Raw genomic sequence first — 27,633 nt, 5'->3', positions numbered from 1 at the left:
TTCTTTAATGGTCCAACTTCCACATCCATACATGACTACTGGAAAAACCATAGCTTTGACTATACAGACCTCTATCGGCAAAGTGATGTCTCTGCATTTCAATATGCTGTCTAAGTTGGTCACAGCTTTTCTTCCAAGAAGTGTCTTTTATTTTCATGGCTACAGTCACCATATGCACTGATTTTGGAGCCCAAGAGAATAAAGTCTGTCACTGTTTCCATATTTTACCCCATTTATTTGCCATGAAGTGATGGGATTGGATGTCATGATCTTAGTTTTTTGAAGGCTGAGTTTTAAGCCAGCTTTTTCACTCTTCTTTTTCACTTTGATCTAAAGGCTTTTTAGTTCCTCTTCACTTTCTGCCATAAGGGTAGTGTCATCTGCATATCTGAGGTTATTGATACTTCTCCCAGCATTCTTGATTCCAGCTTACAATTCATCTGGCCTGGCATTTTGCATGATGTACTCTGTATATAAGTTAAATAAGTAGGGTGACAATATACAGCCTTGACATACTCCTTTCCCAATTTGGAACAAGTCTGTTGGTCCATGTCCAGTTCTAACTGTTGCTTCTTGACCTGCATACAGGATTCACAAGAGGCAGGTAAGGTGGTCTGGTATTTCCATCTTTTTAAGTATTTTCCATAATTTGTTGTGATCCACACAATCAAAGGCTGTAGTGTAGTCAATGAAGCACATGTTTTTCTGGAATTACCTTGCTTTTTCTATGATCCACCAGATGTCAGCAATTTGATCTCTTGTTCCTCTGCCTTTTCTAAATCCTGTTTGTACATATGAAAGTTCTCAGTTCATGTACTGTTGAAGCCTAGCTTGAAGGATTTGAGCATAATCTTGCTAGCGTGTGAAATGAATGCAACTGTGTGGTAGTTTGAACATTCTTACAGCTCATGCCATGCTATGCTATGCTATGTCACTTCAGTCATGTCCAACTCTGTGTGACCCCATAGACGGCAGCCCACCAGGCTCCCCTGTCCCTGGGATTCTCCAGACAAGAACACTGGAGTGGGTTGCCATTTCCTTCTCCAATGCATGAAAGTGAAAAGTGAAAGTGAAGTCGCTCAGTTGTGTCTGACTCTTAGCGACCCCATGGACTGCAGCCTACCAGGCTCCTCTGTCCATGGGATTTTCCAGGCAAGAGTACTGGAGTGGGGTGCCATTGCCTTCTCCGCTTACAGCTCATATTTCTGACCAAAAAAAAAAGCATAACTTTATTATAACACAACAAGGTGGAACAGGAAAGAAACTAACTAGAAAAATCTAAAAAGTTAGTAAAGAGAGGAGAAAGAGGCACATTGCAGTTCATGAGGTCACAGAGTCAGACACAAGTTAGCAACTAAATAACAATAACAACAAAAGTCAGATAGTTGGAGTAAAGGAGGTCTATTACGACTTTTGGAGCAATTCTTAAAGAGATATCTGAACACTCATACAATCCTTGTTCTTAGTTCCTCGTTACTACTAATTTCAAACGTAACATCTAGCATTTCTTTATTTCCTAGTCTGTGTCACTGGTATTATTCTTATATTTTATCCTAAGTGTATCAATTTTGTGGCTCAAAATGTAGGGGAAAGACAAAATATTTTAAATAAGTAAATGAACATGAGTTAGAAGTGAAGTGAAAGAGGTAAATGAGGGTAGTCTCCTTAAAACAAGAAAAAGAAACCACCTAAAGTGGGGAATGAGCCATGCAGTGTAGGGCCACCCAAGACAGATGGATCATGGTGGAGAGACCTGACAAAACATGGTCCCCTGGAGAAGGGAATGGCAAACAACATCAGTATTCTTGCCTTGAGAACCATATGATCAGCATGAAAAGGCAGAAAGACAGGACACTAAAAGATGAACTCCCCAAGTCAATAGGAGCCCAAAATGCTACTGGAGATCAGTGGAGACGTAAGTCCAGAGAGAATGAAGAGACAGAGCCAAAATAAAAACAACACCCAGTTGTGGATTTGACTGGTAATGGAAGTAAAGTCCAATGCTGTAAACAGCAATATTGCATAGGAACCTGGAATGTCAGGTCCATGAATCAAGGCAAATGGGAAGTGGTAAAACAGGAGACGGCAAGAGTGAACATCAATATTTTAGGAATCAGCGAACTAAAATGGACTGGAATGGGTGAATTTAACTCAGATGACCATTATATCTGCTACTGTGGGCAGGAATCCCTTAGAAGAAATGGCGTAGCCATCATAGTCAACAAAAGAGTCCAAAATGCAGTACTTGAATGCAATCTCAAAAACAACAAAATGATCTCTGTTCGTTTCCAAGGCAAAACCATTCAATATCACAGTAATCCAAGTCTATGCCCCGACCAGTAATGCTGAAGAAGCTGAACAGTTCTATGAAGACCTACAAGACCCTCTAGAACTAACACCCACAAAAAATGTCCTTTTCATTATAGGGGACTGGAATGCAAAAGTAGAAAGTCAAGAAATACCTGGAGTAACAAGCAAATTTAGCCTTGAAGTACAGAATGAAGCAGGGCAAAAGCTAACAGAGTTTCGCCAAGAGAACACATTGGTCATAGCAAACACCCTCTTCCAACAATGCAAGAGAAGACTCTACACATGGACATCACCAGATGGTCAATAATAATATCAGATTGATTATATTCTTTGCAGTCAAAGATGGAGAAGCTCAACACAGTCAGCAAAAAGACCAGGATCTGACTGTGGCTCAAATCATGAAGTTCTTATTGTCAAATTCAGAATTAAATTGAAGAAAGTAAGGAAAACCACTAGACAACTCAGGTATGAACGAAATCAAATCCCTTACGATTATACAGTGGAAGTGACAAATAGATTCAAGGGATTAGATCTGATAGAGAGTGCCTGAAGAACTATGGAGGTTCATGACATGGTACAGGAGGCAGGGATCAAGACCATCCTCAAGAAAAAGAAATACAAAAAGGCAACATATTTGAGGAGGACTTACAAATAGCTGCAAAAAGAAGAGAAGCAAAAGGAAAAGGTGAAAAGGAGAGATATGCCCATTTGAATGCAGAGTTCGAAAGAATAGCAAGGAGAGATAAGAAAGCATTCCTCAGAGATCAATGCAAAGAAATAGAGGAAAGCAATAGAATGGGAAAGACTAGAGATCTCTTCAAGAAAACTAGAGATACCAAGGGAACATTTCATGCAAAGATGGGCTCGATAAAGGGCAGAAATGGTAGGGGACCTAAAAGCAGCAGAAGATATTAAGAAGAGATGGCAAGAATACACAGAAGAACTGTACAAAAAAAGATCTTCACAACCCAGATAACCACGATGTTGTGATCACTCACCTAGATCCAGACATCCTGGAATGTGAAGTCAAGTGGGCCTTAGGAAGCATCACTATGAACAAAGCTAGTGGAGGTGATGGAATTCCAGTTGAGCTATTTCAAATCTTAAAAGATGATGCTGTGAAAGTGCTGCACTCAATATGCCAGCAAATTTGGAAAACTCAGCAGTGGCCACAGGACTGGAAAAGGTCAGTTTTCATTCCAATCCCAAAGAAAGGCAATGCCAAAGAATGCTCAAACTATTGCACAATTGCACTCATTTCACATGCTAGTAAGGTAATGCTCCAAATTCTCCAAGCAAGGCTTCAACAGTACATGAACCATGAACTTCCAGAATTAAAGCTGGATTTAGAAAAGGCAGAGGAACCAGAGATCAAACTGCCAACATCCGTTGGATCATCGAAAAAGCAAGAGAGTTCCAGAAAAACAACTACTTCTGCTTTATTGACTATGCCAAAGCCTTTGACTATGTGGATCACAACAGACTCTGGAGAATTTTTCAAGTGAGGGGAATACTAGATCACCTGACCTGCCTCCTGAGAAAGTGTATGCAGGTCAGGAAGCAACAGTTAGAACTAGACATGGAACTACAGACTGGTTCCAAAAGGAGTATGTCAAGGTTGTTTATTATCACCATGCTTATTTAACTTATATGCAGTGTACCTAATGAGAAATGCTGGGCTGGATGAGGCACAAGCTGGAATCAAGACTGCTGGGAGAAATATCAATAACCTCAGATATGGAGATGACACCACCCTTATGGGAGAAAGCGAAGAAGAACTAAAGAGCCTCTTGATGAAAGTGAAAGAGGAGAGTGAAAAAGTTGGCTTAAAAGTCAACATTGAGAAAACTAAGATCATGGCATCTGGTCCCTTCACTTCATGGCAAATAGATGGGGAAACAATTGAAACAGTGAGAGATTTTATTTTTGGGGACTCTAAAATCACTGCAGATGGTGACTGCAGCCATGAAATTAAAAGACACTTGCTCCTTGGGAGGAAAGTTATGACCAACCTAGAGAGCATATTAAAAAGCAGAGACATTACTTAACCAACAAAGGTCCATCTAGTCAAAGCTATGGTTTTTCCAGTAGTCATGTATGGATGTGAGAACTGGACTATAAAGAAAGCTGAGCGCCGAAGCTTTGATGCTTTTGAACTGTGGTGATGGAGAAAACTCTTGAGAGTCTCTTCAACTGCAAGGAGATCCAATCAGTCCATCCTAAAGGAATAAGTCCTGAATATTCATTGGAAGGACTGATGCTGAAGCTGAAACTCCAATTCTTTGGCCACCTGATGAGAAGAACTGACTCATTGGAAAAGACCCTAATGCTGGGAAAGACTGAAGGTGAGAGGAGAAGGGGACAAGAGAGGATGAGATGGTTGGATGGCATCACCGACTCAACGGACATGAGTTTGAGAAACTCTGAGATTTGGTGATGGACAGGGAAGCCTGGCGTGCAGCAGTGTGTGGGGTCTCAAAGAATCAGACACAACTGAGTGACTGAACTGAAAGTGGGGAAGACAAAAAGCTAGCGCACAATTTTTAAGGTCCAGCTTTCCTTAAAATTAGAATGAGTATTCAGCTGATATGACTTTTCTGTCACCTGGAGATGTGAGTGAGTAAGGTTAACACATGAAACTTGACTTCCTAACAATCATACAGCTGGCATGTAGGATAAGCATCTTCCGTTACACAGCCGTTTCCTCATTGTAGATTTGAGTTATTAACAGCTTATTTTCCCTGGGCATAATTCATGAAAGAAAAGGGCCATCACATGTACTTCCTAACTAATCAAATTTTCGGTCTAAATTCATCAGTTCTGTTCAGTTCAGTCACTAGTCGTGTCCAGCTCTTTGCGACCCCATGGACTGCAGCACACCTGGCCTCCCTGTCCATCACCAACTCCCGGAGTTTACTCAAACTCATGTCCATTGAGTCGGTGATGCCATCCAACCATCTCATCCTCTGTCATCCCCTTCTCCTCCTGCCTTCAATCTTTCCCAGCATCAGAGTCTTTTCCAATGAGTCTGTTCCTCCCGATAGGTGGCCAATGTACTGGAGTTTCATCTTCAACATCAGTCCTTCCAATGAATATCCAGGACTGATTTCCTTTAGGATGGACTGGTTGGCTATAAAAACAATGTATAAATGGGACTTCTCTGGTGGTCTAGTAGTTATGAATCTGCCATGCAACACAGTGGACGTGGGTTCAATTCCTGGTCCAGGAACTAGGATCCCACATGCAGTGGAGCAACTAGGCCTGCACATCACAACTATTGAGCCCACGTGCCACAACTAGATAGTCCCTGCACCGCAACGAAAGATCCCACATGACGCAACAACGATCATGCACCCTGCAACCAAGACCTGACCCAGTCAAATAAACACATAAACACTGTTTTTAAATGACATACGTAACAATATCCAATAAAGTCTTTAAAAGTGAACAAAACTCCAGTTGGAATAAGGGCAAATGAAGTATAATTTGGATCTAACATATCTTTTAGGTGCCTTCAGTAACTGCTTATACCTTTTTATATTAGGCAGAGTGAATTATAATACCAACAGGGAATTAGGCCTTGGGCCCAGACCATGTGCCATTTGTGTGGTAGTCTGGGGCATGACAGAGGCTCAGTGTGAGAGAGGACTGGGACTTTATTATCTACCCCCTCACTCCATCCCTTCTGTGCTGCCCACTCCCATCCTCTCCTTAGACCCGGGCAGGGGCATGAGGAGCCATAGCTCTCGGGTATTTATATGCAGAGTCTGTTGATTTTATTTTGTATGCTTTTGAATTAATGCTGTAAACTAATCATGCTGCTGCTGCTGCTAAGTCGCTTCAGTCGTGTCCCACTCTGTGCAACTCCATGGATGGCAGCCCACCAGGCGCCCCCGCCCCTGGGATTCTCCAGGCAAGATTACTGGAGTGGGTTGCCATTTTCTTCTCCAATGCATGAAAGTGAAAAGTGAAAGTGAAGTCGCTCAGTCGTGTCCGACTCTTAGCGACCCCATAGATGGCAGCCTACCAGGCTGTTCGGCCCATGGGATTTTCCAGGCAAGAGTACTGCAGTGGGTTGCCATTGCCTAAGCAGCTTCTAAACCAAAAATGGCATGTCTTATGGCCAAAAACCCAAAACATAAACAACAGAAGCAATATTGTAACAAGTTTAATAAAGACTTTAAAATTGGTCCACATCAAAAAAAAAAATCTTTAAAAAAACAGAAAGAAAATGTCCATGAAAACGATCAAAAAGAGTGAATTAAAGTATTGCTGTCAAGAAAGACAGTAAAGAATGGAGGACCAAAGAGCTCCAGGAGAAATATTAGACAGTTGAGGTGTCTATTTCCTCTTCTCTGGAAACTGCAATGTCACATGAAAAAGAATAAAATCCCATTGGAAACATAGCTGTTTAAAAACAAGGACTACAGAAAATATTTTATAGAATAATGTACTTTGAGGTTCATTTTTTAAAAGAAACTTATGTAATTGTACTATGCTGCAAGGAAAGAAACTGCGAGTACTAATGACATTATTGAAAACAACACATCATCCAATGCCCTGTACTCTGTCACTCATCGTGTCTGACTCTTTCTGATGCCATGGACTGTAGCCTGCCAGGCTCCTCTGTCCATGGGGATTCTCCAGGCAAGAATATGGGAGTGGGTTGCCATGCTCTCCTCCAGGGATCTTCCCAACCCAGGGACTGGACCCAGGTATCCTGCACTGCAGACAGATTCTTTACCATCTGAGGCACCATCACATCATCCAGTGCCCTGCTGAATCACAAAGAATGGAAGACTGCCTTACCTTTGGCTATTGTGGGCATCTGAAAAGCGATGCTGATCACTCCCACCAAATCTCCCAGTGGAATCAGAGATCTCAAAATAGACCTGATTCTGATGGCTTCTCCTTTGGCAGCATGAATCAACTACAGGCAGAAAAACAAAGGAATGAAGAATATTGTGTGAAATGAATGTTCTAATTGTATCCGAAAAAGTGAAAGAATGGGAATCTAAGTCTGAAATAATTTCCTGTTAATTACACACAATTAGATCTCCTCCATAATAGAACCACTCTATGATCCAGCAATTTCACTCCTGGGTATATATCCAAAGAAAAAAACACTAATTTGAAGAGATATATGTACCCAAATGTTTATAGCAGCAATATTTATAATTGCATAGATACAGAAGCAACCTAAGTGTCCATCCACAGATGAATGGATAAAACTGTAGTATATATATAACATATAATAAGATATATTATTGTATTATTATTATTATATATACCCAGGATACTCTAGAGTGTATTATCCTTAGTGAAATGAGTTAGACAGAGAAATACAAATACTGTATGTTATCATTGTATGTGGAATCTAAAAAAAAAAAAACACAAATGAACAAATGTAACAAAAACAGAAAGAGACCACACTTATAGAGAAAAAAAACCAGTGGATACCAATGGGAAGAGAGAAGGGTGGAGGGGCAAGAGAGCATGAGGGAATTAAGAGATAAAATTGTTATATAGAAAATAAATAAGATACAAGGATATATTATATAGCACAGATAATGTAGCCAGTATTTTCTAATAACTTTAGAGTGTAACCTGTAGCAATCTTGAATTACTATATTGCACATGTGAAACTAATACAATACAGTAAAGTAATTATACTTTAAATTTAAAAATTTAATTAAAAATAAATAATGAAGTTGAACCTCTCTCAGAAATTGCCACTTCAGGCTTACAGACAGATATTTACTTGCCCACACCAGTCTCACTGACTTCAACACCACGAGTCATATGTTGCAGTCTAGGCCAACAGGTACATCCATTAGAACAATAGATTTTATCCTCTTTGGGGTATTAAAATACTGGATTAGCCAAAAAGTTCACTTGGATTTTTCCATACCATCTTACAAAAAAACCCAAATAAACTTTTTGGCCAACCCAATATTTTAAGCCTGATAAGTCAATGAATGCTTACCCCCCAAAGTTACATAACATATCTATCCATAAAATGAGCAATCATACAAAGGCAAAAATTATTATCTCTAGGCTCTGAACACATACTTATATTTATGACTTCTTTAGTCTCTTCCTTGTTTTGTGATGAAAATGTAACTGTATCTGTACCTATAGTCTACACTGATTTCTTCCAGGAATGGGTTTATAATGGGGGAAAATGATGAACATGGATGCTAGCAGGTCTGTTAGACCTGGGGTCCCCAGTCTTCTACTGGTCTGTTAGAAACCGAGCTGCATGGCAGGAGGTGAGAAGAGGGGCAAGCCAGCGAAATTTCATCTGTATTTACACTTGCTCCTCATTACTCACTTCAGGTGTCACTGTCTCCCAGACCCCAGGGAGATGGGAGACAGTCCCCAGGATGGGACTGTCTAGCTGCAGGAGAACAAGATCAAGGCTCCCACTGGTTCTGCATTATGGTGAGTTGTATAATTATTTCCTTATATATCAATGCAATAATAATAGAAATAAAGTGTACTATAAACACAATGAACCTGAATCATTCCCGAACCATCCCTCTCTTCCCCCAATCCATGGAGAAACTGTCTTCCACGAAACCCATCCCTGGTGTCAAAAAGGTTGGGGACCACTGTGTTAGACCTCCACTGGCTAATAAAATACCTATGAAGAATGTTGATCTGTCATGGTTACAGGTCTCAGCCAGTCTCTGAAACAGACTGGACACTTCCAGAGCCAGGGAGTCATTTGTTCCTTCACTGTAGGGTATGAAACACAGCACAATTTCTAACACCTAGGAGACCCCTCAATTAATGGTTGCTGAAGATGAATAGATTTTAGAAATGCCAAGATTAGCTCCTTATTAAGTCATTTAGTTTTTCTTCCCTTTAATATTGTAGAATAAAAATCTTCTATTTACTAGCATTATTTCTCTTGTGATTCCTTTGATCATCTATTTTAATAGGGAAAGAACACATATTGTCAGCATAAAAGTTTTTGTCTGAAATCACTCCCAACACACAATTTTTTAACAATCAGGTCCAATTTACTATAATGAAAAACTCACTGGCGCCAAGTTCGTACAAAAAATCAGACTCCAGGTTTACCAACATTCTAATATTTCTTCACCCTGCGATTCCTCTCTATTCACAACAAAAGATTACATCCAGAAGCAAGAACGTTTTAACTTATGGGTGTGAGAGGAAAAAGACAGAAACAAACAAAGCCTGCCTGAAACCAAACATTTGAAGGGTAGGGAGAAAGGTGATTTAACAGGCACTCTGGCTTCATGCTCAGAGCAGTTAGAAGTATATCTACCTTCCTCCATAGTACTGGTCCATCTGTTACAAACTCTGGTTGTTTCCCACTCATCAACAGATCATGAAGCTTATTTCATGGACCCTGGCTAGCATTTTTTAAATTAATACAATGTGGAAAAACAGAAAAACGTATAAAATATCAGAATGTATCACAGAGAATCATTCCACAAACTTCAATTACATTTTGGTCAGAGAGTTTATGAAAACACTAATCAATACCTCTTTCCTTTCCCCTAACCTGCTCTTATTCCCACTTTCCCTTAAAAAGGTGGTCAGCTCATAGCAGCTCCTTCAAAAGGACTAAATACTATATAGCAAGGAAATAATTCTTGAGCAGAGCGGTGCTTTATACATACAGTAAAACAGGAAAGGACATTATATAGGAAAAAATATGCTCTTTCCCTCTTAGAGTGTGGGAAGTCTTATATGAGTTTTAGAGATACATTAGAAACTGACTATTCTATTAATGAATCATACTGAAATCTCATTACTAATTTTTATAACCAAGGTATTTCCAACTAAACAAACACTTGTTCAGCAATTATGCTGCAGCTATTATTTTTAATGGAGCATGAAGATTACTGGTTTTGGATGTTTTGTGCTCTTCATCAGTGATGGATCTCTTAACAGAGAGAGATAAGCCAGGATTTTTGCTCCTGGACTCCAAGACACTTACATGCATTTCAGGAGCACAACGTCCTAACAGGTCAATCAAAGCTGCATAAAAGGTCATGATGGCATTTCCCATGTGGATGGTATCATCCTCTTCCTCTTCTGTATCACTTTCATGGATTTTTCAAAAGAAACAAAAAAAGCAAACAGGATAATAAAGTAACATTTCAGATTTATTACATATTTCTCAAACGAAAGGGACCAGCATGGTAATAAATTCTGCCTCCTCTGACACTTTTCACATATATGTTTAATAAACAGCTTATCATTTCTAAAAGAAAAAAATGGGTTACAGATATGATTTGAGATTCTATCCCCAAGAACACATGTGTGGGAACTTTAATATTAAGCATCCTTCAAAAGGAAAAAGTAGACATTAATTTGATGGTTTCTGCTTACTTCTACTGGCAAACAGCATATTAACAAAGAAAATAACTGATGGATGGAAGTGGTAAATTTGATTTTCTATACAACACACAATTAGAGAAAGGGTGATAAAGATCTGTCCTACAAGACTCCCAGAACAGTGGTTTTCCCAGAGTACTTCATAAACGTGATTTCATTTACTTACCTTTCTGTTTATTCTGTCCAACCACCCACTCCCAAGTAATATGATATGAAAAATATAAATATTTCATTATCTCATTGATTAGAGATAAATCTGGATGGCCATGGAAAATCATCTCATTCTTCCCTTTGGAGGCCTGGCAGACAGCTGCCTCAGCTGGACTTAACTGTCTGCAGAGTGACAGGAAGACTTCTTGACAATATTGTTCCTGGCCTGCAAGGCTGTCTTCAAAGCTCTCAAGTGTACACCCACTCTCATGACACTTGACCAGCAAGCTCTTGATGTACATTCTACTACTTAGAAAAACTAAGAGATCCCTAGTTGGTCAACAACTAACTGATAAATACATAACATGATTTTGGAGTGCTCCCATCCTGAAACACTTGCCTTAGAGTGAATGGAACACTTATCCCAGAACTTTAAGTGGGAAAACCAGGATTTGCAGGACAACTTCTCTGCTTGGAAATTTTCCTTCACTAAGCCTATCTGTTATATCTCTACCAACATTGTTAGTAGTGTGGTTACATGTCCCCCAAGCAGGACACTCAACTCCACAGATTAAAAGAATAGGAAGCTGGAACTTCCCTGGTGGTCCAGTCATGAAGACTCCCAACTGCAGGGGAGACAGGTTCCATCTCTAGTTGGGGAACTAGGATCCCAAATATCATGTGATGTGGCAAAAAAAGGTGGGGCAACATGCCTGGGTGAACTTACTGCTGGAAGTGAGTTAACAACATATACTATGGAGAAATGTAAGTTAGTCACAGCCTTCCATTATCATCACCAAGACCTAAACAAAGCCCTTTATTCCTCAAAATGACAACATCCCCTTTTCTTTACTTTGCCAATACACCAGTTTAATTAAGTCCCCATTCTCTTGCTAAAGGCCTCTTTCTCACTTACAATTATCATGAAAACTCATTCCAGCTATCCTCCCAGTAAACTCTAACTTTAAAGGTTCATCTGTCATCTTTTGTAATAACTCACTATGCCATAGAGCCTTAAAAAAATTCACAAAATACATCTTCTACAATCTCAATTTCTTTTTACTAAATCCACACAATATTCCTGATGTCTCTTTATTCATTCACCCTATTCCACCCTAATTCCATCCCTTCTCCCAAAACACGTTTGATTTTCAGGGGGAGAAATCCTGAGTACTGGAGTATTAACTACAATTAAGAGAACAAAAATTTATTTTGTAAAACTAAAAGTCAAGTGCTGCTGCTAAGTCACTTCAGTCGTGTCCAACTCTGTGCAACCACATAGACAGCAGCCCACCAGGCTCCCCTGTCCCTGGGATTCTCCAGGCAAGAACGCTGGAGTGGGTTGCCATTTCCTTCTCCAATGCATGAAAGTGAAAAGGGAAAGTGAAGTCACTCAGTCGTGTCCGACTCCCTGCCCACGGATCACAGCCCACCAGGCTCCTCCGCCCATGGGATTTCCAGGCAAGAGTACTGGAGTGGGGTGCCATTGCCTTTTCCAAAAGTCAAGTAGTATCAGTGAATTTTAAGAGTGTGTATATTTGACCTACGGGGTTTTGCTGGATCCAGTAGTTGGTGAGGGACCATCTCTAGAGGGATCCTCGGCTATTTTTATGGCTTCTTCCATGGCTGCGAGCAGGCCATTCCCACCTTCCCCCCTCAAGGCGGGACCAAAACACTCAGGCCTCCGGATGAGCAATCTCACCACAACATTTGCATTCTCCTCCACACTTTCCCCTAGGATCAAATGGGAAAAAGGAGGAAACAAGCATTGACTACATGGAAGTTCAGAGGAAATAACGTTATACTAATTCATTTACATTTGAAGAAAAATAACTAAAATCAAATAAGGCAGTAGCAGAGTCAAAGTCCAATCCAAATGACTAGGGTTCTATACATAAAACACAGGAAAGCTCTTTTCTTTCACTTAACATTTTCAAAGTAAAGAAAAGCATGATGGAGACAGAAACTATTTATTTTTGTTAATTTGTTACACGGAGTGAAGATCGTAGCTATTATTAGAGTCTAATGATATAAAGAGCGAGAATCTAAGTGCCTAAAATTTTTAATTTAATAATGAAAGCCTAGCATGTATCAAAAGAAATATTTTAAAATAAATGATTACTGTGAAAAAACTTAATGGTTACAAAATAGTCAATTTCTTTATTACTATTTACTTCCTTCATGAAAATGCTGGGATGCCTCATTATTTTATACCCTTTATTTTTTTTTTAAGTTTTAAAATAATGTTTTTAAAAGACCCTGCAAGATTCATCCTACCATTACAGAAGACAGCAAATCTGAGAAAGTCAAGATATCTCTCTCCTTCAACTGGATTCCACCCAATGTCTGGATAACCCTTTGACACTAGCATCTGGCAACTCTGCAGTCCACAACCAGCCAAATATCGAACCACCTACAACAGAGAAGAAGATAAGCATAGTATCACCTGCGGGGTGAGAACTCATTTAGATGCTTGCACTAGACATGGTAAATCATATCCTCAAAAGATGGTTTAAAAATCACTTGCAAAAACACATTCATTTTAATCTCATGACCATCTACATGAACTCCCTGTAATAAAACCATAGAAATCAAGAAATACTGATAAATCATAACAAGGTGTTGTCACAGTAAAAATGTTTACAAAGCAACTTCATGAAAGAAAAATATCCCTAAATTTCATATTGTCTGAGACTTTTACCCACAAGAGTTGTAATATTGATAAACTTCAAAAATGCCTAATGATCTCTGGCCCAATGTAAAACCTGAATCCATCTGAGATATTGCAAGTTCCACCTGAGATATAATGATGTTTTAAAGAAGTTAATTACTCCCAAACTAAAGTATCAGTTTAATGGGGGGATGGGTGTGTGTGAGAGGACACCCTAGAGAAGTAGAGAAATCTAAGCTTAGAGAAGCTTAGAGTCAAATATCCTTAGGTTCAAATCTGACCTGCATTAGGACTTAGTCTATCATGAGCCATGTATCATGGCTTAGTGTCCTGAGCCATGGGTTTACTATCTATAAAGTCTGGGGTAACACTCCCTATATTTCTGTATTGTTAAATTTAACACATTAAAATTTCTGGTTAGCTTGGTCTTTTAAAATATTCCATCAATATGTGAATATTGATCCTCTACAAGATTTCATCACAGAACGAGTTTTAAAAAGAAATCCCCAAAGCAGATGGTAAGAGAAGCAACTTATCAAAAAAAAAAAAAAAAAAAAAAAACCCACCAAAAACCTACATCCAGATCAGTCACAAGAGAAGTCAGTCTTATATAAGACAGCTAAAAATATTTTACATCATCCTCATTGAGGTATAATTTATGTACAATAAACTCATCTATTTAAAGTATAAATTCAATGAGCTTTGAGAGATTTATCCATCTGTAGGAACACCCACAGTCAAGATGCAGAGTGTTTCCATTGCTTCTCAGATCCTATGCTTTTTGCAGTCCATCCCTCCCTACAAGCCTAGGTCTTGATCACCTGTGTTCTGCCACTACAGACTAGTTTGCGTGTTCTAGAACACTGATACATGCAGTCACACATGGGTCTTTCTGAGTCTGGCTTCTTTCACTCAGAATAATGACTTTGAGATTCATTCATGTTAGAATACATGTCGGCAATCCATTCCTTTTTAGAGCCTAATCATGGCATTTTGCTACTTACGGAAATACCCCAGGTTGTTTTTTTTTTTTTTTTTTTTTTTTTTTTTACCAGCTGATGGACATTTTTGGGCTCAGGTGAGTAAAACCATTATCAATATTCATGTACACATCTTTGTAGAGACATACATTTATATTTCTATTGAGTAAATACCTAGTACCAGAAAGCCTACACATATATTTATGATAAGTGAATATTTAACTTATTAAAAAGAATGCCAAACTGCTTTCCAACTGACTAACCATTTTTCATCCCAACAGCAATAGATAAGTGTTTCAGTTGCTCCAAAGCCTACTCAGCATTCAGCATTGTCTACTTAAAAAAAAAAAAAAACTACTAGCCATTTTATCCATGTGGAGATTAAAATATTTCAGATTATATATGGGAAAAAATTTTCCAGAGGTTATTCAGAGATGCAAAGCTGCATGATGCTTGACTAGCACATCAGAAGGATTTGAGGAAGAATCCACTTTTTAATGCCTTCAACAGCTATGCACTGACTGGAAAAAAGCAGAGAGTGACAGAGAAAAAAAAAAGCCCTGTGCTCATTGGCCTGACATTATACAAAGAAGTAGATTTTGAAAAATACATATAGATTTTAAATATAATTTTAAACCATAAATATTTAAACTATAGCACAGATATGGAAGAGTAGAAGGGTGACTTTGGAGCAATGACTAGAAGGATGTCTGGAAAAGAGCCATGAGGACATCTGGCAAAAGAATACTACAGATGGAGCGAACAGCAAGTACCAAGGCCCTAGGGCAGGCACAGACCTGGCAAGTTCCAGTCACAGCAAGAAGACTGGACCAACAAGAACTGGAGAGTGGCAAGAAATGAAGTAAGACAATACGTGATAGTCAGATAGGGTAGGAACTATTCAAATGCCTTTTACCGTTGCTCAAAGTGAGAAAGAAAGTCTAGAAGGTTCTGGGCAGAAGATTAACATGAAACTTTCAAGAGACTCACTCTGGCTGCAGGGGAGGCTCAGGTAGATTATTTAGAATGGAACTGCAATTAAAATATGGGGGAAATTTATCCGTATTTTGGTAAACATACATATGGCTTACTATAATTAGAGTGCACAGCCTTCAGTATACTAGTAATACCTTGCAGTGTAATATGCAAACTTGTGTGATATAAATTATATACATGAGATGTTAACACAACCTTTTAAGAAAGTAAAAATGCATAAAGTAAAAGTGACAGCAAATTACTGTGAAAGGACATAAACATCCAAGAATATAAAGCTGATTCTCTTTCCAAAGAAAAATGCATGTGATTGGAGAAAATATCTTAAATTTATTGTTTGTTATAACTTAAAATTATATTACATATGATAGTATGCATTAATATAATAACATATAGTGTGTTAGTCACTCAATCGTGTCTGACTCTTTGCAACTCCATGGACTCTAGCCCACCAGGTTACTCTGTCCATGGAATTCTCCAGGCAAGAATACTGGAGTGGGGAGCTATTCCCTTCTCTAGGGAATCTTCCCAACCCAGGAATCAAACCCATGTCTCCTGCAGCACAAACAGATTCTTTACTGTCTGAGCCACCAGGGAAGTCTATTACATATACTAAGTGTAACATATTTATAATACATAGTATATTATAGTTATAACAACATATAATTATAACTATTTATAGCTAAATATCTTGAGAAACAACTATAAACAACTGTAACTCACACAAGCACAGCAGGCAGAGATTGTGCCTACCTTTTCCAGATCTGGCTCCCGCAAAGCTAAAGCTAGTTCATTATTATCCATCACTGAGGCTGCTGCCACATCCAGTGGTGTTGAACCTCTCATAGCTGGTGAGGCTGTTAATTAAAGCAAAGATGGAACAAAATCTGAATTGTGCTGTAACTCTGAGTCCCATATAAAAACATAGAATTTCATTTCTAAATATAATGCACACTGTACCGATCCAAAATAATTTAAAGTTTAGTTTTAAAATGCAGTTTGTATATCCCTTTTATCTTAAAGATGCAATGAAAGTCATACATTTACTTACCAAGACCAACACTGCTGTTTTCCAGTAAATAACTTAGATGATCAAACATGGCTTTCTGATTCTGCCTACTTATACGACAGAAGTAACAGAGAAAGCGGCAACAGTTGGCCACCATCTTCGGAAAAGTGATTTCCTACATAAAGAGCATTTAGTTAGCTGGGCAAGTAAAGAATCTTTGTTAATAGCGAGTTCTGAAGTTGAGGTCTCAATCAGATTGTGCATCCATGTGTGCCCACGTCTACCAAGCCTCGGGTACTGAAGACCTCTGAACGTCCAGAGGAGGGCTCACCTAGTCCTAGAGCTACCAAAAACCAAGCCTGGCCCTAATAGGAAACCTAACTATTGTCAGTGGTTTGATATGGAATTAATCTACAGCCCTATACTTAAAGGTAGCATGAGCCTACTTTAGGATTCAGGCAGGCTCAACTGTGATTCTTGATGCCCACTATTAGCTGTGCTTCCTTGGAAAATTAAACGATCTCACAGATTTTGTTCTGCAAAATTGGAATAAGATGGATAACAATATTTACTTTAGGCAAAGGAAGGACAGTTCAATGAGGCATTTTGTGAAAAATACCCAGTTTAATATTTGGAACCACATAATAGGATGCTCTTATCATCAGCGTTGTTGTTGTATTATTATTAAGATTCCAGGAATTCAGATCTTCCCTGACTGGCTCATGACTTGTCTCCTGTGATGAACACCCTTCCTGGAAGGTCTGCCTGCTAGGCCCCAGCAAACATATCTCCCTTGACATCTAGATCTTATTCTAGTATACCATGGATAATCCCCAAAGACTCCAAGTTCTATTAAACAGAATATTTTATAAATATCTTTATAAGTTTGCCTAACCAAGAGTCTGAACATGAGAAATATGGACTCAGGAATTCAGTGGAACCAACTGTAGTCTGAATCAAGGAAACAGTTAGGTCTGGATAGCATGTTTTTGTTATGGACTTTGAATGTGATGGAAATGTATTTAATTTTATAAAAATTAGCATACTATTAACTGTTACAGTTTCTAAACATCTTCTAAATGAGAATAATACATAAAACAGCAAGTTACATGGCATTAGACAAATTATCAGGCTTCCCTGGTGACTCAGATGGTGAAGAATCTGCCTGCAATGCAGAAGACCTGGGTTCGATCCCTGGGTCTGAACCCTGAGTCAGGAGATCCCCTGGGAAAGGGAATGGCAACCACTCCAGTATTCTTGCCTGGAGAATTCCATGGACAGAGAAGCCTGGTGGGCTATAGTCCATGGGATCACAAAGAGTCAGATACAACTAAGTGACTAACATGTTCACTTTTTCAAGCAAATTATCAATATCAAAGAAAAAAACTTCAGTCAGACCTCTTTATCTGCAGGTTACACATCTGCACATTCAACCAAACAGCAAAAATTACAGAATGTTTTAAAAAGCAAAACCTGAGTTTGCTACGTGCCAGTAACTATTTAGATAGCATTTATATTAGGTATTATAAGTGATCTAGACATGATTCAGATATGAGAGAATGAGAGAATGTGCATAGGTTTTATACAAATACTCTGCACTTAACCTAAGGGACCAGAGAATGTGGATTTTGGTATCTGCAGTAAGGTCCTGGAACCAATCACCTGTGGATCCTGTGGGGGTGACTGCGGAAGCACAGCCGCCTCTCAATCTGTAAGGGATTGTTTAAAAAACAGTCCTAAGGGGATTTACAAAATCCACATCAAGAATACACAATGAATGTACTCTAGGAGGTTGTAGTCAATGGCATCCCAAGAATTAAAGGGTTTCCTTTACCTTGGACTCTCCACCTCCAAGGACATTCACCATGACCTCCATCACTGTCTCATGCATCCCAAGTGCCCTCATGAGATTAGGATGCTGGTAAAACACTTTATTGTTCATGATATCCCTAGAAAGGACAACACAAGTATAAGCAAAGCAAAGAGTTACAGCAAAATGTAAACAAAAATTTATCTGAGATCATGCTAAGTATTTTGGAAATAATTACTGGCATGTATGGACAAGTAAGAGAAATCATCACCAAACCTTAAAAGTAAATAAGGCTAATTGGGCTTTCCTCAAAAATACAGAAAGTTTTCCAAAGATATTATACCAATTAATTATTCTTTTAATTGCCAAGAAATGTACTAAGTAAGTAAATAATCATTTATATGACATAGAGTTTGGGACACTTATCATTCCTAATTCCATGGATATCCAAATTCAACCTTATTTTGTACAGAAATATGAAGCAGTGCTATTCTTACATTCTTTTGAAAGTTCCTATATAAATAATTGCTGTACAAGTATCTCTCCTTTTCATATACACTGTTTTTAGAACTATATTCATGATTTGTACGTTTAAGAACAGTAGTGTTATTTCCTGCTACATTTATCTTATTATTCTTGTGAAATTCTTTTAAAGGAGATGTATTCCCCAAGAGACACCAAACTAAACTGAAGTCCAGGTACAAGTAATCCTACTTATTAAAAGAGACATTTAATTTAAAGAAATGGCAGGAAATGATACCTCAAATATTTCATTATTATTGCATTACATATTATTATTATAATATGTATATAAAGGCATTTTTAAAGATCTTAATGTTTAACAACCATAGCAAAAGAGAGCTCGGTTAACTTTTACATATATCAAATCATGCAAGAGTCTTTTCCATAAAACATTTTTCTGTCAGAATCAAAGCAAAAAAATAACATACAACTGATAGGAAACTTGAAGCTTTCCTTTTGAATCTGATTACCTTAACTGAGTTACTCATCTATTCATTTAGTCCTATTCTGGCCATATCAAGAAAGTGGAATGGTATGATTATTTTCTTTTAGTTTTAGTTCTTCACTTTTAATTTATTAATCACTTTGTTTAGGTTGTGCTTATGAAGACAGCTTTTAGGTAGCACTACTCAGAAAAATGACTTGGGGGCCCAGGGCTAATTGTGTGTGTGTTCAGCTGCTCAATCATGTCCGACTCTGCAGCCCCACAGACTGTAGCCCGCCAGGCTCCTCTGTACATGGAATTTTCCAGCCAAGAATACTGGAGTGGGTTGCCATTTCCTACTCCAGATCTTCCTGACCCAGGGATTGAACCAGCGTCTCTTGTGTCTCCTGCATTGGTAGGCAGATTCTTTACCACTGTGCCACCTGGAAAGCAACCCAGGGATAATATAGGTCTGATCTATTTCATGCAAGGACAAATAAGGTAAAGACGTCCTTTCCTTCACAAATGATAGCAGCATATTTGCCAAGAGAACCTCAACTCTCAAACCACAGATGTAATCATGAGATTTGTCCTCCTGTTAATTCAAATCCTTTTACATGACCTAACTTTGCAAGGTATCTAATTGAAAAATCTCATTTGCTTTTAGTTCAAGGTAAATTAAATGGATCTTTAATTCTACCACCAGCAGGCAGGTTGTCACTCATTAAATGTGTCACTTTGGGATCTTTCTAATCTGACAAAAAAGTAGCATTTTATCTTGTTTCATAATCATTTTGAGTTTTATCCCTATTGAGTGATGTATATGTTAATAGTACCTCTTACTGTTACATGGTCATTTAGGAAGAAAGTGCTCTCCATTTCCTGGAAGGCTTCCTTTCTCATTTAATTAAGAAGACTTCTCACCAGACGCTCCCTCAGGTTAGATTTAAGCACTAATATTCCCAAAAAAGGCTCATGCACAGACAGTCATAAATAAAGAACATAAAATTAGCTTATGTTGTTTCAGTCTCTTTGTTTTCCTTCTTTGTCCCAAAAGTACACTGATTTTTAGTATGCAATCATTATAAGGATTTCTGGAATATAACCTCTCCAATTTATGATTTCAAATATTTAATAGCCCCCAGGAAATATATAGTATAATGTTCTGAATTTAAAATTTACATAAATATCATATAATTTGTGTCTTTCCATATTTTGGTTTTTTTCTTCCCCCCTCAGAATAAACTTTTTAGCCAGAGAAAACATCGGTTATTCTGTTTCCTTAGTTGTTTTTCAAAGAGCCAACTCCAAGGTTTTTTAATCCTATTTATTGATTACTTGTAGATGGTAAAGAATCTGCTTCAATGCATGAGATTCCTGGAGAAGGGAAAGCCTACCCACTCCAGTATCCTTCCCTGGGGCATTCCATGGACAGAGGAGCTTGGCAGGCTACAGTCCACAGTGTCACACAACACGACTGAGTGACTAACACACACACACATTATTAGTGTTTTATTTTACCTATGTCACTGGATATCATTATCTCTTTTATCTGTTATTCATAGAACCAAATTAGCTTTTTTGGTAGTGAGGGGCCTAAGTATTTGTCTTTTGCATCACTTTTCAGCATTCTACATTCCAGATTTTTACATCTTTACATTTAGGTATTTCTTTCTTATGAATATCATACAGCTTAATTTAAGCTTTTATTTTTCTCTGGTTATTTTAATTCTCTTATATTTTCTTTTTTAAAGATTTTTTGATGTGGACCATTTTTAAGTCTTTATTGAATTTATTACAATATTGCTTCTGTTTTATGTTTTAGATTTTGGTCATGAGGCATGTGGGATTAGCTCCCCAACCAGGGCTTGAATCCACACTCTCCACACTAGAAGGTGAAGTCTTAAATCACTGGACCACAGGGAAGTGCCTTTCTCATATTTTCTGATTCCCAAACCATGCAGGCTTGTTAATGAATGCTTACATATATGCATATATGTGCCAGTAACATACTCACTGAAACAGATTACCTCCCACTCTTCTGAATTCCATTTTCTTTTTCATTATATACTTACAGCCTTTAGAAGGCCTTTCAATGAGGGACTATAAGTAAACATTCTGACACTTCTGTTTTGCCCTTACTCTTGAATATGGAATATAAACTCCAATATTCAAATCCACATGAAGCACAAGCTTATGATGATAAAATTTTAGTTGAGTAACACATTCTAAATAAAAGGTTATTATTTTGTGGTCTGTTAGAACTTTGTGACCTTTTGTTGAATTATGATCACTGGTTTTGCAGTTGAGAATGCTAAACGTTGTTTCAAATGTCTGGGCTTTTCTATTTGCTTTCAAAATATTCTATTTATCACTGGCTTTATGGAGTTTCACTACAATCTACCCAGCTGTGGGTGTGGACGTATTTGTACTCTAGGAATAGGTAAGTTCAGGTTTGTCATCAGTTCTGAAAAACTCAAGCCAATAGCTCTTCCAAGTTCTCCTGCTATAGTTCATCTATTCTGTCTTTTCCATAAACCCTACTTGGCATATTAAGGATCTTCTTATACTATTCCCCAGGTTTCTTAACTTCTCCATCCGCGCTGCATTACTAATCTCCTCAGATCTATGATTCTATTTATTAATTCTCTTCTGCTTTATTTATCTACACTTTTGATACTTTTATTAATCACTGCTCTTAATGCCAATTATTATATTTTTCACTTCTAGAACTTCTCTGTGGATATTTTTCAATTTTTCATGGACTTTGTGTGTGTCTCATTTTGAGGATTTCATTTGTTTCTTAGCATTTTTAAACATTTTAGATATAGTAACTTTGTGTTCTCTTTCTGGCTTTCTATGAGTTGAAGTTCTTAGGGGAGGTGTTCTAACCCCACTCTTCATTGTATCTGCAGACCTGCCGATGGTGGACTATTGTCTTAGGTGCTCGGCACTTTCTGACTGGAGGCTAATCTTTGGTAGCATGGAGGCTTTTCCTGTTCACAGAGAACTGAGAAAGCATAGCTTCAGGCCAAATTTTATGTTTTGTATTTTCTCAGCTAGTGGATCCTTAGACTATGCATGAGGGATAAATGTCAATCCTGTCTAGGGCAAGCAGATGTCAATTGCTACATACAGGATGGATAAACAAAAAGGTCCAATTGTATAGCACAGGGAACAATATTCTAATATCTTGTGATAAACCATAAAGGAAGAGAACATGAAAAAGATAACAAAAACATATCTATATATATAGAAGATATATAGACATATCTGAGTGTGTGTATGTATGTGTGTATGAACATATATATATATATATATCTGAATCACTTTGTTGTATACCAGAAACTGAGACAACTTTGTAAATCAACTATAATTCAATAAAGAAAATGTTAACCCTGAAATTTACATAAAGTACAACCTATGGTGTTGAATTTTCAGAATAGCTGTTTTATCCCCTGTTATTTTCTCAGGAGACATGGAGAAACTTCTTTATTATCTCCTGCTGGTAATATCTGTACCCTTATGGATTTTAATGTTTTTATTAATCTGTATTTTTATATGTGATTTGATATCACCGAGACACTAATAAAAAAACAAATCTAAGATATTTGTTATGTACCACAGCCACCTTGACATCTAGTTGTAAAATTAGTCATGCTTTATTACTGAGCAATTTTCCTATTTAGCTTTAAAACATAATCTCTAGAAAACTAACAATCTCATGATCATAAACTCTAAATGGTATATTTATGCTAAAGTGCCTACTGTATTACTACTGGGATAAACAATTAGAAAGAAGACATTTATAAGTCAAAGGTTATAATATCAATAGTTAAATAACTTACCCTAATCCACGAATCATAAGTTTCTCTTCCTCTTTGCCCATTCTCACACTTAGCAGAGAACGAATCTGACCAAGAGATGCCAGCAGATTGATGGTATCCTCCACAGAAACACCATTTATAGTGTAGGTCTTTGGCAGAGCCCGTACCAGACCCCCAATGCCATCATACTGTCGATGGAGCAATACAAACATGGCCCTCACCAACTCAGGGTCTTCAATAACAGACTCTTGAGCCCATCGGACCATGGTCTCAGAAATCAACTGCTGAAGAGTGGCTGCAAAGTAATCATGGATACTTCTTAAGAAAGGAAAATAATAAGGCAGATGAGATGGGCATTTCAAATGCATATTTCAGATAACCCAAAAGTGAAAGTGAAGTCGCTCAGTTGTGTCTGACTCTTTGCAACCCCATGAACTGTAGCCTACCACGCTCCTCTGTCCACGGGATTTTTCAGGCAAGAGTACTGGAGTGGGTTGCCATTTCCTTCTCCAGGGGATCTTCCCCACCCAGGGATCGAACCCAGGTCTCCCACATTGTAGGCAGACACTTTACCATCTGAGCCACCAGGATATAACCCAAACTGCCATCTATATTTGTACAAGAATTGAAAAGGAATAATTTTTTGAAAAAATATATTCTTTAAACAATTATCAGTGACAGTATGTCAATAAAGATGAGTTAACAGGTATGCAAGGATAAAAATATACAAACTTTCTTTAAAAATTATTCTTATAACTAAGGCATTTAACCTATTTCAAAATTATAGCAGCTTTTCCAGAACTACTATTGGCAATCCCTAGGGCAATCAATGGGTTGTCTTATTACTTTTATTTTCTTTGTTTCATTAATTTCCTCCCAAAAGATTTGACATCATAGATCCTTATAAAGGTCAGTCATGGTCATTCAAGGAGCTTCTTTTTTAATCCAACTGTATCCTCATTTAAGTACTTAGTAGTAGTGACCTCATAAAATTACATTTCTACTTCAATTTGTATCCCTAATTGTCACTTAAAATGTCTTCAAAGGATTTGACCGTAAAGCTGTATTAAGTTGAAAAGTTATCCCATACATAGATGATTACTTGCAGTGTGATAAGCAACAACACATTTAAAAGCAACAGAACTTTCAAATCTCTTAAAATATATAGTAAAATTATCAAAGCTAAGTAGGGTTGATGTGACGACTCATGTTGTTGCTGTTCAGTCGCCAAGACGTGTCTGACTCTTCGTAACCTCACAGGCTGCAGCATTCCAGGTTTCTCTGTCCCTCACCATCCCCAGAGTTTGCCCAAGATCATGTCCAGTGAATTGGTGATGCCATCCAGCCATCTCATCCTCTGTTGCCCTTTTCTCTTTCTGCCTTTAATCTTTCCCAGATCAGGGTCTTTTCCAATGAGTCATCTGTTCACATCAGGTGGCCAGAGTATTGAAGCTTCAGATTCAGCATCAAACCTTCCAATGAATATTCAGGGTTGATTTCCTTCAAGATTGACTGGCTTGATCTCCTTACTGTCCAAGGGACTCTCAAGAGTCTTAATTCATACATAGGTACTAAATTCCTATCATCAATACACTGGCTGATTTCCAAAAGAAACTGCTAATCTGTTTTAATCTATGCCTTATTAAAGGAAAAAACACACACACAAAGCTCAGATTACCATCTGAGAACCTGCCCGTAATGCAGGAAACCCAGGTTTGATCCCTGGGTTGGGAAGATCCTCTGGAGAAGGAAATGGCTACCCGCTCTAGCATTCTTGCCTGGAGAATTTCATGAACAGAGAAGCCTGGCAGGCTACAGTCCAAACAGGGTTGCAAAGAGTCAGACACACTTTACTTTTCACCAATTTTAACCAAATATAAAATTTAGATAAAATGCCAATATACTTCTACATATCTCAAAACCATGTAGTCATTGTTAATAGTTCAAAATCATGAACCTGATAATAACAAAAAATGCTTCATAAGAAACTCTGAACTCTGATTTTGAAGACCTGACTCAAATGTGGTTGTGATACTGAAAAATAAATTTAGAAGTAATTATATGGATAAAGGCTTCCATTCTAAGTTAGTGGGGAAAAAAGACAAAATTTGCATGAGTTTGTTTTTTTCTTTCCATAAAAGCTGTTAATAAACTGACACTGCCTCTTAAATGAATGGAGTCTCAGAAGTGAGACAGTAAATCAGCTGATCTCACAGACCTACTTCATGAACCTTTTCTGAATGAGTGAGCAGGTCTGAGAGACCTGTTGCCTCAGTGCGTTTTATCTGGTTTCACAGAGTATCAGCTATGATATCAGCTAAGACTTTTCAGTTAAATAGGATGCGGATGAATCAGAAATGCATAAGGCTCTAGAAAATATTTCCAAACCAAAATATAGTTACAGACAATATCTATTTAAACTTTAAGAAAAGGCTTATTTAACTTGATGCAAGAATATTTGAAGGTCAACAGCAAATATTTAGATATGAAGGCTAAATTACTCATTTTATACTTTCTCTTGATAGACTCTGATCCAATTCCTTTTTTAATTTATTTATCTTAATTCAAGGCTAATTACTTTATAATATTGTAGTGGTTTTTGCCATACATTGACATGAATCAGCCATGGGTGTACATCTGTTCCCCTAAATCTTTACTTCTGTAGGGATAGCCCATCCACCCTTACAAAACTGCCATCTCTCAATCTGTTCCTGCAAATACAGTCTGATGCTGCTATCTACTTCTGGTGGCTATGGGGATCTACTTAACAATCTGATTCTTGCAAGTTGCAAATTCAATTTTCTCACTGGTTCATCTAGTATGATATTTGTTCAAACAATGAATAAATGCCATGGTGGAGTCATTTTGGCAGTGCCCTTTTATAGCTTACATGACTTCTTGGAGTCACTCTCAACTGGCTTTTCAGCTTGCTTCTTCTTCAGGTATGTCACCTTTTCTACCAAGGACAGCAGGCGTCCTCTAATAGTTAAATCATTGTTTCCATCCAGAGACCTATCTTCATCCAGCTCAATTCCTAGTAGGAAGAAGACAAAGAGAAATAAGAAAAGAACAAATAATGTTTAAAAAATACATTGAGGGGAAACAATTCTCAGGTTTTGCAATTTTTTCCACTCATAGCTTAAAGCAATGCTACCATGCCTAAAACATCTGCGGAAACCAAGTTAAGTGATCTTTTCCACTAGCATTCACAGGTAAGATTCATTCATTGCTCTCTTTTTCTGCTTTCTCTTTTCCCCCTGTTTTTGTGAGACTGGAGCTATCAGCAGCTAGCACAAAATATAAAGCCAAGCAGAGAGCAAAAAGACTCTTTTAGGAGATAAAATCCATTCTACTACTTAAGCTAACCTTAGGCATCTCTTGACCATGGGCACTGTCTAGACCTATGGTTCTGCCCTCCCTAAACACCCTGCTGGCTTTTTATCCTCCTTACTTGCCTCCAAAAATATCAATGATATTTTATAATCTGAGAGACAGAGAGTGCATATATAGTTAGATATCTAAAACTAAGGAATATTTTATGTCTGAAGCAATAATTCTACCATTTTAGAGTATCCCTTATTTATAGCATATGTGTGTGTATTTATTTATAGTATAACCTTCTGGCAGTCATTTAATGGTTCCTCATTCATAAGCTGAATTAATATACTTTTACTGTCTTCATTAAAATAAAATACCACTTAAGATATGGCTAATTTGTTTTCCTTCATTGAGACACAGACTTATTCACATCACCCCATAAAGAGAGGAAAAAATCAACTGACTGGATTCAGAACATCCAATCAATTCCATTTTTAAAGTATTTAGAATCAAAAGAGGGGCATGTGTGCTCAGTCGGGTCCAACTCTTTGCAACCCCATGGACTGTATAGCCCGCCAGGCTCCTCTGTCCATGAGATTATCCTGGCAAGAATACTGGAGAGGGTTGCCATTTCCTCCTCTAGGGGATCTTCCTGGTCCAGGGACTAAATCTGTGTCTCTCGCATTGCAGGCAGATTCTTTACCACTGAGTCATCTGAGAAGCCCCCAAAAGAGGGAATAATTGCCTTAATAGATTTGGGCTACTGACCTACAACTTATTGAAGGAATTCTTTAGACATTAATTAATTTCAAACATGCCAGATTTCCTAGGTCAACCCTTAAAAGGGGCCCCTCAACCAGTTGAAATATAACAGTCTATGAACAAACTTCTTTAGACTAAATCAACTTAAAACTTCCCTCTTTGACCAAAATACCTGGCTACATGTCCCCATTCCCTGGGCCACTGAAGGAAGAAGAGGTAAAAAGAAAAGAATGTTGGTCATGTTCTGCTTGGTCTTAATGCCTTTCTGATCTCTATATCCCTCAAGACTTTCCACATCAGAACTTTTGTACCAATATATGTGTACTAAAATATATATTCAGTAAGAGTTATAGGTCAAGAAGACCCTACCACAATGTGTCATCAAATCTTCGTGAAAATCCAAGAGTTGGTCTCGGATTTCTTCAGGACATGGACATTCACTTTTGTCATCCTTAAAATTGAGAAGCATATTGATCTG

The 27,633-nt window shown here is 37.9% G+C and overlaps 1 protein-coding gene across 1 annotated transcript in view; it reads right to left on the bottom strand.

Annotated features, from left to right (window-relative positions):
• The window catches only part of RYR2 (ryanodine receptor 2), a 764,447-nt gene that overhangs the window by 222,026 nt on the left and 514,788 nt on the right, over positions 1-27,633 (bottom strand). Inside the window, exons 41-50 of the mRNA XM_055589046.1 lie at positions 27,525-27,630; positions 25,966-26,109; positions 23,097-23,370; positions 18,327-18,441; positions 16,535-16,667; positions 16,237-16,340; positions 13,117-13,252; positions 12,387-12,573; positions 10,289-10,394; positions 7,120-7,240 (exon numbers count right to left, since the gene is read on the bottom strand). Of these exons, the coding sequence (XP_055445021.1) occupies positions 7,120-7,240; positions 10,289-10,394; positions 12,387-12,573; positions 13,117-13,252; positions 16,237-16,340; positions 16,535-16,667; positions 18,327-18,441; positions 23,097-23,370; positions 25,966-26,109; positions 27,525-27,630 (1,426 nt within the window). The remainder of the gene's footprint in view (positions 1-7,119; positions 7,241-10,288; positions 10,395-12,386; positions 12,574-13,116; positions 13,253-16,236; positions 16,341-16,534; positions 16,668-18,326; positions 18,442-23,096; positions 23,371-25,965; positions 26,110-27,524; positions 27,631-27,633) is intronic.

This window comes from Bubalus kerabau, chromosome 1, assembly GCF_029407905.1.
Source record: "Bubalus kerabau isolate K-KA32 ecotype Philippines breed swamp buffalo chromosome 1, PCC_UOA_SB_1v2, whole genome shotgun sequence".
Lineage (NCBI taxonomy): Eukaryota > Metazoa > Chordata > Mammalia > Artiodactyla > Bovidae > Bubalus > Bubalus kerabau.
This window is presented reverse-complemented; position numbering and strand designations above follow the sequence as displayed.